Source organism: Sebastes fasciatus, chromosome 7 (assembly GCF_043250625.1).
Source record: "Sebastes fasciatus isolate fSebFas1 chromosome 7, fSebFas1.pri, whole genome shotgun sequence".
NCBI lineage: Eukaryota > Metazoa > Chordata > Actinopteri > Perciformes > Sebastidae > Sebastes > Sebastes fasciatus.
Window position 1 is genome coordinate 28,552,855 of NC_133801.1, and position 16,933 is coordinate 28,569,787.

The window sequence follows — 16,933 nt, forward strand, 5'->3', positions numbered from 1 at the left end:
ACACTTCCCCCCATTTTGGACTGAAAGTGACTACTGGATGCCAGTAACACCCTTATAAAAGTAAAACAAAATTATTTCTATTCTAATGTCATAATTTTAATGTCTCTACTGAAATGGCCTGTGCTTAACAATAAAACTATTATAAATATACATACTATTTTAACTATTTACTTACTTATTTATTTATTAAACTTTTTGCCCGGCCGCTTTCCAGAGGAGCATAAAGTGAGCGATGGACATAAATGGAAGTTAGAAAAATCCAGCACACAGATTTTGAGAGCAATGAAGCACGTGACTTAAACATCCACTGAAGAGACCAAAAAGTCTGCAGCAGACAAAAAGAGACTGTAACCTTTCCTCTCCTAAATACTTGAAACAGTGCACATTTTCTACATGGTTTTCCATCATTAGAGGTTTGACAGGTGCTCTTTTAAGGGCATCATCTCATTGCACCCTCTTCTTCTGCAATGGTTTATTGGCTCCCGACTGGAGAATTAGCCTCACCAGCTGTTTATCTCGATGCGCTCACTCTTAATGTTGGCATAACGGTAGGGGATGACGATGCACATTAATAAGCAGTATCTTTTACCGAATTTCTGGAAACTCTATTAAGATTTGTGCTACATTTGGATTGAACCTGACTAATGTCTGTACTGTAATTTGATAGGTGCATCCAACTATAAAGCAAGGAATCTCTGTCTGTGTTCTTTGCATATCTCGAGAACGGTTCATCCGATCTACTTCACACTTGACAGGTGTATTGCTGGGGACCCAATGGAGTGCAGGGTCGAATTTGGTGCAATTTGGACAAGGACACGTTCAATATGAATAAACAAGTGCACAGCACTCTGTGCAGCAGCGGGGGTGGGGCTTCAGGGCACTGCAGAATGAGCGGAGCATGTCGTCCGCAGCGGGCCTTTACAAACCACGGCTCATTGACTGCAGTTCACTTTTGCTGCTGGATGCTGGATATACTAACATTACAACTGAGCTGTTCGATTCAATAGGTTTACTTTAGTTGTTTTCATCAGGATGGCTAACTTGGCGCACCTACTTTCCCCCCTTTAATCACAGGGCTATCCCCGTCATGATGCACTGACAGTTTGGAAATCCTGTAGAGAGTTTCCCGCTCAGAGGAAACTTATTGTTGTCTGCACCTACGTACATTATTTTTCAACTTTAGCTTTGAACCTGAACAATCTCTCTCACATCATGTTGCTCGCCAGAGCCACAGGCTATTATAATTAAAGGCCGTGTAAAGGAAATTCAGAGATTTGTTTCCAAACACATTATAAATGTTGGAAAATAATTACTGAAATCATTTGCAAAGACTGTGTGTTTCTGTAAACTTGTAAAAGAGGTCCGGGCGGGGGGCGCTGTAAAGCTCGCGGCCACGAAGCCGCGAGCCACCCTCGCCCCAGGCCTTTCCAAGCCGACTGACCGCCTCGGATGAAATGTGCTTGGCGGGTGCCAGCGAGCCCCGGGGAAAGGTCCTGCGAGGACTATAATTACAGTTTATATTTCCTTACACAAAAAGTGGGGACAATTCAAATTTCAGTTTGACTCTAGCTTTAAAGACTTCTCTGAGCAATGTTACACTAAATCGTATATCTCACATTCAGTTGGCATTACAAGTCTAGGTAAGTTTCACAGTGTGCTGAAAATGTGTTACCAGTCAGTCCAGATGAATAAAAGGAGTGAGAGGATGTAACATGTGGAGCTGCGTTCCGTCTCTAACTCTCTCAGGGATCCTCCTCTGAGCTCATTTTGGGTTGGCACTGCCTACTCTCTACGTCTGCTACTTGTGTATCTTTGGAAACTCAAGGGCAATGCTCGAGGGGATTTTCCTTTTAGGATTATAGTATGTCACCTGCGCTGTAAACGTCTCTTTCCTGGCAGGCCCAGCAAAGCATTTGAAGTAATCACTACCACAGAGAGTAGCTGGCTAGGTCCCTCTGGTCTCTCGTGTGAGCAGTGTGTTTTTCACCCAGGCAGTCCTGGGTCGGCAACAACCACCTACTCCTTTGTGTGCAGCACTGCTACTCTGTTTATATTAAATCAGCATTGCTGTACTGTAGCCTGTACTGTAGCTTTCTTTCAATCTTTTCTTTATAATCAGTGCTGTATACTGATACCAGTACAGAGGGCACAGACATCTGCAAGACGTTTGTAAAAGTAGAAGGCTGACAGAACAGGCTGGTGATATATACTTTTATTTTGCAAACTTCTCCTCAGATGAGACTCTTGCAGCCGTGTGTTTCCATTCAATTGTTAAGCGAACTTTTGAAATGTCATAAAACAGAAATGCGAATTAGGCACGTTTCCATCAACCATTCCATAAACTCAGCTACAGCATAGCTCGGTCAGAAGTTGGTCCTATAGGTTATAATCTGTCAGTAAACAGAGAAGAAAAAGAAGAGGTTGCGAGGCAGAAACAAAACAAAAAAAGTTGCCTTGGCCATCTAACCCATCTACGATAGAAAAATGGAGAGAGGTCTTCAGGATTGTGTTTCAATTGGACACGTTTTAATTGTTCTTTTATGTCAGCTAGTATTGACCATGGTTCATGCTGTCCAGAGACAAAGACAATATAAATATATCTCCAGGAAGATGCCAACAGCAGAAACAGCTGATCAGTCATGCGAGTTAAATGCTCGCTATGTCAGAATTTATTCGGCCATAGCACCCATAGCACATTTTCGAGGCAAAAACCACAAGTGAGCATAAAACCTTTTTGCTCATTTGAGGAATTTGTATCAAATGTTTCCCATTTCCATGCAGCTTTTCTAATGCAACACCTTAAAGGACCAGTGTGTAGCGTTTAGGGGATATCTATTGGCAGAAATGGAATATAATATTAATAAGTATGTTTTCTTTAGTGTATAATCTCCTGATAATAAGAATCGTTGTGTTTTTGTTACCGTTTCTATGCCGTTTCTATCTACATGGTGAGCGGGTCCTCTCCATGTTTCTACAGTAGCCCAGAACGGACAAACCAAACTCTGTTGACTTTTCCTGCTTGGTCTCTCTCTCTCTCTCTCTCTCTCTCTCTCTCTCTCTCTCTCTCTCTCTCTCTCTCTCTCTGTCTCTCTCTCTCTCTCTCTCTCTCTCTCTCTCTCTCTCGCTCTCTCGCTCTCTCGCTCTCTCTCTCTCTCTCTCTCTTGCTTCACCACTCACTTCCCACGTACACACACTCTACGCACTGGCTCTGCTCTAAATGACCTACGCTACTCTTACAACAACTGGCTCTATAGAGGGACATTCGCGTTTTCACGTCGGCCACCGTAACACTCCAACACGCTTGGCACACGTGAGAGGCTTCAGTTGGTTGCAATCTCCTCACCTCACCACTAGATACCGCCACATCCTACAAACTGGACCTTTAAAATGTGCATAAAACTGTGTGAATGGAAACATGGTTAGTTGCACTACATGTTTTGTTGAATTTAAGCCACAATAAGTCCACAGGCAGAGAGCAGAACATTGGTGCGGCGCTCTCCTCTTGCTTGAAAAATATCTCTCTGACAGAGTAGAGGCTGGAAAACAACTCGTGGTTTTCATGGTAGCAATACTGCTGTGCAGTCTAAGACTCTCACCAGACCACAATCTCTCATATAGAATTACTTGGCTATTTGTCAGCTCTAATTGGTTGAAAGCACTCTGTGTGTGTGTATGCAGGGTCTAAATCTGTGGGTGGTTGCGTCGGCCAAAGGGAAAAGTAATCTCTTCGGTGATTGCCATAAGACTGCAATGGTGATGACAGCAGAGACTAGGTTCGATGGATGTTATTGTAGTATCGACAGGAACCTTGACATGTGTGTCTTCATGTTTGCATGCATTGACCTATCTCAGTGTTTGTCCTACATGTATGTGCTAAGATTTGACACGTATGTAGGCCATATGTGATTCAATTCTGTCTCTGGGCCATAACGTCACATGTTTTGACCGGCCCAGGGGAACAAGGCGCCACGACAGTCCCAATAAAACCAGACCCACCATGTACGTGCTCACACTCAGACATACACAGAAACAGAGCTGACTTTAGACAGCACGGCAGACGGCTGTAAGACGGCACCGTGGCCTGAATGGAGGTGGTGATGTGATGAGCCACGTGCCGGCGGGGGGCTCGGCTGAGGTGTACGCCTCGCTGGGAGCAGACACATCACACAGTTGGGTAAAAAAACAACTGTTCTCACTGCTGACATCTGTGGTGCTCACAACTGCATAGTTTGTAAGTCTGGTTTGTCTCTTTGTACCTCTGCAGGAATGTGTCTCTCTGTCTTTCTATGGTATGACTACTACTGTGTAATGTGTAGGCTATTAAATGATGATGAAACCCACCTTCCTGTTATTGCGTTTGCCCCCTAATTTTGAGGGCTAATGGTCTCATCATGCCTTTTGCATGTTTGTGCATCTCCTTGGTTGTGGCGGTGTGCCACAATCATTGATTTGTACATGTCGTCGTCTTCACTGAAGTTGCCCTTGCCAAGCCCCCAGGGAGAGCGCCGGTCGTTGATCCCAACTTTCGTAGTGGCCAAACAGCGGAACTGCAATGCATAGTTTTATATTATAAACTTTTAGATGTCCTCTAATGGACCCCGAAGTTCTGTCTAATTGAGAGGCAAAATATTAACCGTGGGGCTGCACGGTGGTGCAAATCCGGCTTGGGGCCCTTCTGTGTGGAGTTTGCATGTTCTCCCTGTGTCAGCGGGGGTTTTCTCCGGGTTCTCCGGCTTCCTCCCACACTCCAAAGACATGCAGGTTAACTTAATTGTTGACTCTAAATTGCCCGTAGCTGTGAATGTGAGCGTGAATGGTTGTCTGTCTCTACGTGTCAACCCTGTGATAGTCTGGCGACCTGTCTAGGGTGTACCCCGCCTTCGCCCAATGTCAGCTGGGCTCGGCTCCAGCCCCCCCCACAACCCTGAGTAGGATTAGCGGTTAAGATAACGGATGGATGGATATTAAAGCCCCTTGAAAACTTGTTTTTTAAATGTAACTGTTTCTCTGTACAACATGAAATATTAATGACTAAATAAGCAAAAAAGTTAAAGTCGGAGACCTTTATTTGTGTGGTCCCATTTGACTGACAGTGGCCTTGCAACATCAGAAAACAAGCTCACATTGCACATCAAATGTTGCTTAACGGATGGGTGAGGGTGAGGCTCAGTTGGTACTTTTGTGCACCAACTGAGTCTATTCAAATCAATGAGAAGAGCTCCAAAGAGCACCGGCAGCTAGTGAGAATTGCCGGAGTGCAAGAAAAAGTCACGGTACACCAAAGAGTAAAATATAGAATTGCCGGTAAGCACGTTCGGTGTGGACAGGGTTTGAAAACACTAATATTGTTATTTGATATTGTACTTGTTGAGTTTATATGTGAACTGTTTCAATGGAGAAGCCTTGCATCACTGGGTGGTCAATGGGTGACGTAAACACCACAGCAGTTCTCATTAGACCAATCAGGACATCACTATTGAGATAGTCATTAATGCTATTTGAAATTCAGTGGCCTGTCTATATTATCGTTTCTGTTCACTTATGTTAAACAGCGTGCCATCCTACATCTCAGATAATCAGTTAATCAGTTTATTGTGCAGACAGTGTTCCTCACCCTTTTCTGAAATTATTTTTGTTGCACTGGTGGGCTAGAAAACAGCATTGAAATTGCAAGCTAGCCAACCACTACCCTTGAACAGTGTCTGGCAGCATGCATTTGAATGGAAAACAATCTAAAAATATCTTTTTGGGTGGGGGCAAAATCTATTTAGGTGGGATGCCCGAATATACTGTACTTATGGGAAACATGTTGTTTCAGCACAGGATAATTTCACATAGTAAACACCGTACATACCATAATGCTACTATATCCAAAAATAGTGTATGTTGTATATAAACAGATGTAGAGTTAATCTTGGTCTCTACTTCTGTCTATAGCCATGAGTAAGGGTTGGCTGTTAATGCTGGACAATTTACAGTTCATCATACTGACTGACCTCTAATTTTATCCCTGCTTCTTAAACTGAACAGAGCTGGTTTTGGTGAGCACCTGGCACTGACTTTATTTTTTGCCTTGACAGAGTTTCTCTTCAAAGAAACAATGGAATGTACTATCATCTTTTTAGAGCTGTATCATTGACATTGGTTATATGTGTCAAGGCAGTTAGGAAACTATAATGTGTTGCCATGTCTTGAATGAATCTTTGTTGTTGTAGTGCTCAGTTACTTCAGGATTGCTACTCATTCAGTAAATCTTTCTCCTGTCTGAGTGCTTTGAGCCATTCTTTAGCAATGATAACCCCATTTGGACAGAATTCATTTTTGAAAAGTAAACTGGATTATTTTGAATAATGTGTGTGCTGACCAGTGGTTTTAATCCTGTTCAGAGTTCATATGTGTCTGCTATTTCCTCCCTATTTCTGTATTAATTACAGTGCCAAATATCTAGTGGGGTTAAGCCATTTTTCAGCTTCTTCAATCTTTCAGAAATCTTCAATTACTAACCACAGTTTGTAATTTTGGCAATAAATGGTTCGCTTGGAAACGGTCCAAGAACACCTCTTGCAAGCGGTACCGCACCAGAGTTCAATTAAATTGGACTAAGTGTTGGCTTGTGAAAGCACCCTAAGAAGTGGATGTCGTCACCATGATGTCACCCATTGGTTTGTGGACCGCCGTTTTGAAGCCTCAAGTTTGGCATTTTGGCCGATGCCATCTTGGTACTTTGCAACCACCGACGAGAGGGTGGAGCTAAGTACAGCTGAACGCTGAATAAGACATTTTTAGGCGATCAAATAAGTTATAATTAACTTTAATGAACTGAAAACACACCATGAAAGGGTTAAAGTTCTAAGACAAAAACACGGACAACTGCCAGAACGGGCAACGCCGTGGTAGCGACCTGTCAATCACAAGGTAGCCACGCCCTAAAGCGTTGCCTGCTTTATGGTCTAATTGATTCTAAATGGGACCATAATTTACTAAATGAACATCATGCTGTATTGAAGAAGACTTGAAACTAGCAATTGAGACCATTAACTCATGTTTACAATGTTTACTGAGGTAATAAATCAAGTGAGAAGTAGGCTCATTTTCTCATAGACTTCTATACAATCAGACTTCTTTTTGCAACCAGAGGAGTCGCCCCCTGCTGGCTGTTAGAAAGAATGACAGTTTAATGCACTTCCACATTGGCTCCAATTTCCAAACCCGGAGGTAGCCCACTTGATGAAATTGATACTTGAGCTGGTGAGGTTGATACGTGTTGATATGTGTAGCTCTATCTAATCATACGCTAACGTTACTAAACGTGTCTCTTTGTTGTGTATTTTCCCTGTCCGCCAAAGTGGCGGATGGCCTGACGATTTTCCCCGTCACTGCCAGCAATTTATCCGCATTGGCGGGTTGCGGGTGCTAATTTCAGACCCTGCTCTGAAGACTCGAGATTCAAAAATATAAAGGAGAAAATGTGCCTTTCCATTAGTCCCAGACACTTGTCATTTTAGCCATGCTCTCATTCACTACTAGCACAGCGTCTAGTCTCAAGAGATGTCATGGTGTGTTCATTATAAGAAACCCAGGAATTCTTCGGTCATGGTCTTGTACAAAGCTCATCTTCACATGACTCCCGTCTGCCCTCACTGCCGTGTCCACATCATGACTGGTGATCCCTCCTTATTGCTCACAGGCTACAGATAAATGATCTCATCTGTGGGAATGTAAACTGTTTTCATGTCCTCCTGCTGTTTTCTCTGATGTAAGACCATTTACTGACAATAGAACTCTTAATGGGAACCGGAGTAAACAGTATGAATTCACAGCCGTCACACACTCACCTCAGAACTGAGGTCACAGTTGAGCAGGTTTTTAGTACGACGGTAGAAAGGCACTACCTATCTTTCCTATGAAAATCTGCATGCATGTTCCCCTGTATTGTGTTCACAAGTGAATTGGAATTATTTTCCGCTCTCTTGAACCTCTGACAGACCAGGCTGACGGCTTTTCAGCAACAAAATAGTGAAATCTCCTCCTACGCCGTGGCCACACTGGGAACGTCCAGATCGCGTGGCGGCTGCGTGATTCACCCGTCGGGTGTTAATACCAGCTGCGTTTCAGCTGCGTGTCAGCTGCGCTTCTGCTGCTTTAGCTGCTGCTGTCAGCCCTCTCTTTCTACATTGAGTTTGCCTTTCATAATGACCATTTAATTTCATTATAAATGTCATTTATATTTATTTTAGACAGAGAAAGGTTAAGAAACGTGTGTTAATTTGTAAATATTAGTAATAATCCACAATTAAAACCCTGTACTATATTCATTAAAGGAGCTCTGCAAGTCACTAAATGTTCTACAACACTGTCCTGCAAATATTTCAGAATAAAAGCGTTGTGTTTTATTCTTATTTTACCATACCACTACCAGTCTGGAAGAAAAGAAAGTTGATTTGTTCAGTGTGCCATCTCAATGATGTAGATGAGTTTCATTTCATCCTTTTTACAGGGAACTGCACAATACTTTGTTTTAGTAAGATGAAAACAGTAATTGATTTTCTAAATATGGATGATGCACACAGACTGAATTATTAGATAGTATACTTGCTATCTGATAACCCAGTATGTGTGCATCATCCATATTTAGAAAATCTATTTCTATATTAAGTCTAGGGACTTATTATTTTCACAACACATTTGATTCTGTTACAACAGAACTTCAGACCACTGGCATGTACTATCAGAATGTGTTATGTAATATCAGCACTAACATTGTCAAAATCTTTATATGGTAGCAGCAGTGATTGAAGATCAAATTCAGAGAAGGGCGTGTGTGCGTTAATCCTGTTGAGCTCTGAAAGGAAGTCTGAGGATTTTATTTGTAGCAGCGTACTGTACTCAAGAGACTCTGCCTGCAGCTTAAACATATGGAGGTAATTTAAGATAACAGACTTGTTGCGTATGTGAGCTGTGATGCACTCACTTAGACCAAAACATTAAAAAATGTGTTTTTGACTCCATTATCCTGCTGTAATAACTATGGTCTGAGTACATGAGTCAGTCTTTAAAGTCTGTGTAAAGCAAAAATAAATATGGATTCTGGGTTTGTCACACCACAGAAAAATGTGTTAGTAACCACCCAGCCCAAAAATCGGCAAGTATATCAAATTAGCTGTCAAAATCATGGAAAAATAGCTCTGAGACGCTGGGGGCATGTCGCTGAAGGCGCTGAAACCTCTCTTAATACATTCATTGCTGAAACCACACCAACAAACAGGGAAGGTACAGCCTGTCAGGATTCCCTCAGTAGTGGCGAGCGAAGAGGGAAGAGCCCAGCAACGAATCGCTGTCCGATGGGCGGATTGGGGAAATGTGGCACACGGAAGACCGTGTGCCTCCGAGGCGGTCAGTCAGCTTGGAAAGGCTCAGGGCGAGGGTGGCTCGCGGCTTCGCTTCTCGAGGCTGTGGACAAAGTGCTTGCTTACCGACTGAGCTAGTCGAGATAACCTTTGGTAATTGTCTGGGCTTCTGTTTTGCCTTTCAAAAAGGTTCAGGTTTCTGAAGACGCGTGGAGTTATGTTAAGGATGACTCCAGTGCGTCATCGAGCCATGATTTCAGCCCCGCCTACAAAAATCCTGAACACAAAACTGTCGAAAAACAGTTTAACGGTCTAACTCTGCAATCCAGTACCACAATGTTCACAGCCTTTGCACATGTTTTCAGTTATACTTTTCCAACAATTATAATGTGTTTAGAAACAAATCTCTGAATTTCCTTTACACAGCCTTTAAATCCGGAGAAGTGTCTCTCTGAACCTCTAGTGTAGATAGCTTGAGGGGAAACATTCCTTGATGAATGACACAGTGTCCAGTGAAAACCGATGCTTTTCATTATTATGGGGTGAAACAGACAACATGGAGCTTCCTTCCTGTTGTCCAGTTACAAGTTGTATCAGTTTGTTACAGGCTGTGATGTTTGAACCACTGTGGCTGGTTACATTCATTTTCAGTATTTGTTTCCAAATGTAATAGTGAAATGAGTTGCTCAGTCTTGTGCAGATTATTAGATTAGTAGTGGTAAACCACAGATACAGATACAGATACAGATACAGATAGCTTTATTTATCCTCGAAGGGCAATTCAGTTTCTACAGTCCACCGAGACATATAATACAATTTCACACAAATGTCTAACAGGATAAAATGATGAAGTGATGACATACTGTATCTGTTAAAGTGATGGCTTTTTGTCCTTTAGACACAGGTTTTGTCTAAATGTCCGTTACAGTTTTATTCAGACATGACAGGACAAGGCGGTTCCTCATCAGATTCATCAATTAATGTAACTAGATAGCAAATTTCTTCCTCCGTGTGTTATGATGTAGGCCAGTGCACAAGCTGTTAAAGCTGCATAGTTTTAGACCTCTAGTAGCGCTAGCGCATGCTGATTAGTCTCAGCAGATGGAAACTTAACATGGAACATTTTGAACAGTCCGTCTGCTGCGTGCCCTCAATTAAATCAGATCCCAGACTAGACATTGTCAGCGTGTTAATTTAAACTGAAGTGTGAAGCTAGATTGGACACTCTGTCCTAAACCAGTGGCTTATTTTTAGGAACACATTGCATGATTCCTGCCGATAAACACAGATGAACATTACGGGAAAACACACACTATTTGTATCTGCTCCCATCTGTTCAAGGTCCCCCAAAATCCTTTTTTCATGGTCTCCACATATAACCACACAGGGAATGATTGTCCTCACACAAACCTTAACTGGACATGAATAACAGATTGTTGGTGTTGCATGTGCATTTCCTTCCTCATTAAACATTTGCAAAGTTGATTTTATTATTTTTTTTTTCAACATTTCGAAACCTGAACTGGTTACATACATGTTAACCAGCTTGCAATCTTCTTCTTTCCTGTCTTTGCTGGCACATTGATGCATATCTTGGTGTGTTAACGCCACCTGTCGATCACTGGAATAGTGAGAAACTACTGGCTGGAAGGGCCAGCGCATCACCCGTGTGTGTACATGTGCGTCCTCATGCATGAGACAAACTAAACGGGGACCTATAAAACTGCTCCATAATGATACCAGAGGTCTAAAACTCAGGATACCTTTAATAAGACCCTTAATCTGTACCAATGTTCCCTGCCAGTCATTGTACGAGAAACATCCTCGTATTTGAGGTTACAGCTCATTCTTGACCTTTTGAAACTGCAGCTGTCAAAACAATCTCAACTAGAGGTCCACTTACTTGCTTGCTCTGGAACCTGGGCTGTCAAAGTTAACGGGATAATAATGAGTTAATGCAAATTCGTTTTAACGCCACTAATTTATTTAACGCATTAACGCATTCGATCTTTTGGAGGTTGTAGCAGGCTCAATTTTGAAGCTAGAGTGATGATACTGGTATCATATAAAAATGTGGTATTTTTGGTCGAGGCTAAATAACGCTTCAAACTTACGTTCAATTTTGGTGAGGAAAAACTGGCATGGCCATTTTCAAATGGGTCCCTTGACCTCTAACCTCAAGATATGTGAATGAAAATGGGTTTTTGGGTACCCACGAGTCTCCCCTTTACAGACATGCCCTCTTTATGATGATTTCCAATAATAAATATAAACATACATTTGCATAAAGCAGCATATTTGCTCGCTCCCATGTTGATAAGAGTATTAAATACATGACAAATCTCCCTTTAAGGTACATTTTGAACGGATAAAAAAGCTTGTGATTAATTTGCGATTAATCTCGATTAAATATTTTAATCTACTGACCCTAATTTTACTAAAGCAACAATAAATACAATGTTTATTTGTTGTGTTTGTTGGTGAATGTTTTGGTTCAAAATAAAATGTGGTTATCGTTGCTTATAGTTAGGATGAACTTGATTATTGCTGGCCTCCATGGGCGGCTGAGCCCCAGAAAGCTTTCCCCTTTATCCCACCTATGGGGCGGGCCATGGGGGGACGACCGCTGTTCAACCCTTCCAGCTCTCCATCTCTCTCTTCTTTTATCATAGCAGCAAAACATTCATTGCACTGCAGAAAACCATAAAGAAGAATGTCCTCAAATGTCTCCATATTTGTCTCCAAACATATACTACATACAGGAAAATGGGTCTCTCCAGGATACCACAGGAGTACACATTGTATCTCTTGCCTGCCACTGCAGAAAAGTTGCTTCCTCTGTGTCTCCGCAGTCAAAATCTAAAACATCAAAATGAATGCTTGGCAGTCACCAAGGCACTGCAAGCCCTTTAAGGAATGATAAATACTTTCCTCCCACAACAGCATGAAACCATCAGGAGATTAAATCGTTCTAAAGATTTACAGTTGCAGCACTAAAGTGGCTGTGGAATCCCTTACAAACTGTAAATAAGTTTACATATAACGTCTTGCTGCTTCAGCTCTTTATTGTGTCCGGCTTGTCAGTGACTGTAGGTCTCAGTGTCCATTATATTCCTGTTTGCAGTGCCCGGTCATAACTCAGTGTGATTTAGTGGGCTTGTCACTGATGGGTATGAGCTGGTGAAGAGACAAACTTCATTGTCCACCTGCTGAGCTTTAACCAGCCTCGACCGAAATACACTCTTGTTACTGGGGGTGAGGATGGACTTCAGTGGTAAGGAGACTTACCGCAACATACTCGCACAATGTGTAACATTATCATTGTTTGTGCTCATGTGAGTGTAGAATTTACTTTCATACCAACCTATTCTATTATTAATGTTTCATATCAACCTAAAGTTCACTGTTGAAAGAACCAGTGTTAGCTCAGTGGGTAGAGCGGTTGCCGGTTCAATCCCCAGATTCTACTGTCCGCATGTCCAAGAGTCCTTGAGCAAGACACTGAAACCCAAGTTTCTCCCAGGGCGCTTTAGAGCAGACCCACTGCTCCTAATCCTGCTTAGGATGAGTTGAATGCAGAGTCAAATTTTAGGTATGTCTCTGTACGTATGTGACGATTCTAATAAAGTTGAAATAAGTGTAGGATTCAGGGAGATTTATTGGCAGAAATGGAATACAATATTCATAACTTTGTTTTAATTAGTGTATAATCACCTGAAACTAGGACTTGTGTTTTCATTGGCTTAGAATGAGCCCTTCATATCGACATAGGGAGCGGGTCATGGATGTATAAAGAGAATTGGATACAGCCTTGGAGGCGGGCTTATTTAATTTTTAGCTTGTAACTTTTTTAGCTTTGTAATTTTTCTTGTTCTTTCTTGTCTAAGCAGTTCGGGATGATGTACTCGTATACAACACTTAAAAAAACGGCAAACTGCCATCGAATCGTCCTCCACTTGAGGGTGAATCCAATCTTTAAGTCCACTCTCTTTTTCCCAGTCTTTGTCGTACTTTTTTGCCATATTTCGACCCACTTAGTACCTGGCATTGTTACCTAAACTCCATCAACCCACGCGAACATTTGTCTCACAACAACAATCAAAACTGAGTGGCGACGGTGGCAGTGAGTGACAGTCATCTGCGTGTGTTTGTGTATGGAGGAAGGGGAGGGATCAGGGTTATGTACGGATTCTGCAACAGGACAAACTAGGCCTGTATAGAGGAGAGAGACAGGAGTAAGCCCAAATAAATGCAACCCGCAACACGCGGCAACCAAAATTATTATATTATAAACAAACCCAAAGCCGCTTGTAATAAGCAGACTTGGCAACTCTGCCCGTTACATAAATTAATTACATAATTAATTGAGTTCAGAGTGTCTCCCACGCCTGTTTTCCATCTGCAGTTGTACGACTTGAGGAATCGAAAATACTTCACCATCTATTAAGGTTTTGGCATCTCTCGCGCTGTTATGAAATACGAAGGGATAAAAACATGTAAAATAGTGGAAACCAAAAATTGTGGCTGGCACAACTTGTCCATCCATAGCCTCTCTTAACGCAGCTCAGCAGTGTGGTAACTGGCCAAAACAAGGTAATGAAATAACTTCATTAGGGGCCACATGAAGTGAGCAAAAGAAGCAGAACATTAGGCCCAGAGGGTGGTCCCTGGTTCTTTTTAACAGAGCTCTGAGGTTTTGAACAATGTTGCATAACAACATCTGCATGGTGTTACATTTTTAGGGCCTGTCAGTCCTGGAAAACCCTTCCAGTGTCTGAAATGATCTTATTCGAGACCTGAAATGGTCTTGGAACACCAACATTTTGTTAGTTACTCTGGTTTCATTTAGACTACCTCCTAATTGCTAGTATCTCCTACAGCTTTACGCTCCTGACCTGTACAACGCTTAAATGCTTGAGCTACATTGAGATGTTGTTTTTAGCTTTTTCTTTGTGCTTTAAATAACCTGCTCATCCAGTCTGGGTGGCGACTGGCTGTGTTTCCACCCCTCAGATGGTAAATCTTGGCGTGAAAAAGGTCAGGTCAGAAGGAATGGGTCAACGTCTCCCAGCTACACAGAGCCTATTGAATTTACTCATCACAAGACCTTAAATCCAGTAGTTATGTGGAAGACTTGAGGGAAATGGGGCTCAGTTAGAGATCACTTCCAGTGTGAGACTTTGCCAGGCCGGACTATTCTGCTGCACTTTGAGATTCAAATCCTCGTGGGAATGCAGTGAGGCATGGGTTACATTTGAAGGGACGCCATCAGTACTGGTCAGGAGTCAGGAGGTTAACCAACTGTTGCCAAGGTCATTGCACCTTGACATGAGATACATTTTCATGTAAAGCGGCAGTCTCATTCGCCCATTCATGCAAAATTGGTGGGGCCAGATGCTTGGTGATTTAGTGACTACTCCCAGGGCTAGTTAACACAGTAGCTGACCAGGCCGGGTTAGCGCTAGTTAGTCACTATAGCTCTCAGAGCTTCTCTCTATTTGCTCTCTACTGTTTTGTTGACTTCCCCCTGGCATTTTGTTCACCATTGCACACAGTTTCTTTCAATAAAAAAGAAGGCTGTCAAAGTTAACGATAATAACGCGTTAATGCAAATTTGTTTTAACAGCACAAATTTCTTTAACGCATAAATATAACCTGCACTTTTTAGGTTATGCAGGCTCAGTTTTAAAGAGTGAAGTTACTGGTATCCTATGAAACTAAAAAACCTAAGGAATCTATTGGTACCAACCATATCATACTAGCTTGTCATACTTGCTTGTCACGAAGGAGGCAAAATAATGCACCAAACTTACGCTAAATTTTGGCAAGGAAAAACTGACATTTTCAAAGGGGTCCCTTGACCTCTGACCTCCAGATATGTGAATGAAAATGGGTTCTATGGGTACCCACGAGTCTCCCCTTTACAGACATGCCCACTTTATGATAATCACATGCAGTTTGGGTCAAGTCATAGTCAAGTCAGCACACTGACACACTGACAGCTGTTGTTGCCTGTTGGGCTGCAGTTTGCCATGTCATGATTTTAGCATATCTAAATATATCAGAGTTTTCTATAAGCGGAACATGCATTTTAAACATCAATATTGCATTCAATCATCAAAAAAAGTTTTATAATCAACATTATCAACTGTGATAACTTGAAACCACTGTATAAATTTCAGATGGCTGGATGTGAGCGTGGCCAACCTGACACACACTTCATACTGGGTGGTGTATCTGCAAGTCATCCAGGAGTCAGTGTGGCCAGGAGGAGCTCTGCCTACGGCCCCGCGACTTGAACGCAGCCAGCAGCAGAAGGACAGCACCAGGCAGCAAGCCTTACACAGTCTGATGAGACTCCTACCAGGTACATGTACATACATGCAGACAAATGTAACGATGTCGAGCCCAAAATGTGTTTATTTGTGCCAGACAAATACATTGGAAGGCCAGTATTATTGGACCATTTTAGCTTATCACAAATATATTGATATTGGGGTATATGTAGGCTAACAAAAAAAAATCTGTACAAAGATTCCAGAGGTTTGAGGTAATTTAGAAACTGTATCGCACTGACGAGCTTCATTTCAACTGTGAAATGGCACATTTAGTACATCTCTATTTTTTAATAACCAAATGTAAGGGATCCTCATCATTTTTTTGTTATGTGTTTATGTAAAAAACAAATACCAGCCAATATATATTGTTATCAGATTTCATGCTCGCTAATATCAGTACTGTATCGGCACCACAACTCCAGCAGCAGTCAAGCCCTTATGATTTAATTCTAGGAATAATACGAATGTCTTAACTTACAATGTGTTTGTGTCTCTAGATCTGATCTCAGACATGTTGGGCTCAGACAAGTACAAACTCAGCTGGCAGACTGCACTGGACTCTCTTCAAGACCCCTACATTAACAGGTGAACATACACTATACAACTCAATTATTACAGTCAGTTCCACTTTGTGGTATAGACATGGCTGCAGACTTGTTTTGACACTAATGGGTCTGACCCTCACCTCTATTTATTCAAATAGACATATTTGCCCTGTGTTTAAAACACTCAAACCAATTGAAATTGCATAAAACATTTTTATATATAAGAGGAATTGTTGAGTAGCCCAGCCTAATCCTGAAAATAACAATGTATGGTATTACGGAGGACAACAAGAGTCACGGAAATATTAATAAAGCATTTAATTACTAGCTAGTTTCAAACTAGTGATTTAATTATGTCTATAAACAGATATCCGCATATGAGTGGAGAATCTGTGAGGCAACAGGACAAGATTTTGGTATTGGAGATTTTCTGGTTTCCGTTTGTAGTCCGAGTAGTATTGACCAATCACGTTTGAGCAGACTTTGGTTGCATGCAGGTAAAGCAGTCCGTGCTGAGAGTTAAAGAGGCGGAACGCATTGGCCGAAATGCAATCTCTGAACCCATGACGGCGATTTATCTTTTTATTATTTATTTTCTAACGCTTACATACTGTCATGGCCCAGATATTCATAGCACATCAGCTTTGTTATCATGGCATCTCCTCACTCAGTCTCATTCACTCAGTCTCATTCACTCAGTCTC

The 16,933-nt window shown here is 41.9% G+C and overlaps 2 protein-coding genes across 21 annotated transcripts in view; one reads left to right on the forward strand and one right to left on the reverse strand.

Annotated features, from left to right (window-relative positions):
• Positions 1–16,933, reverse strand: part of LOC141770516 (uncharacterized) — a 458,180-nt gene that overhangs the window by 198,134 nt on the left and 243,113 nt on the right. The gene's annotated exons all lie outside the window — the stretch shown is intronic.
• The window catches only part of snx19b (sorting nexin 19b), a 49,691-nt gene that overhangs the window by 25,559 nt on the left and 7,199 nt on the right, over positions 1–16,933 (forward strand). For both annotated transcript variants that reach the window (XM_074640089.1, XM_074640090.1), the window contains exons 12-13: positions 15,530–15,714; positions 16,183–16,270. In XM_074640089.1, coding sequence (XP_074496190.1) covers positions 15,530–15,714; positions 16,183–16,270 — 273 coding nt within the window. The remainder of the gene's footprint in view (positions 1–15,529; positions 15,715–16,182; positions 16,271–16,933) is intronic.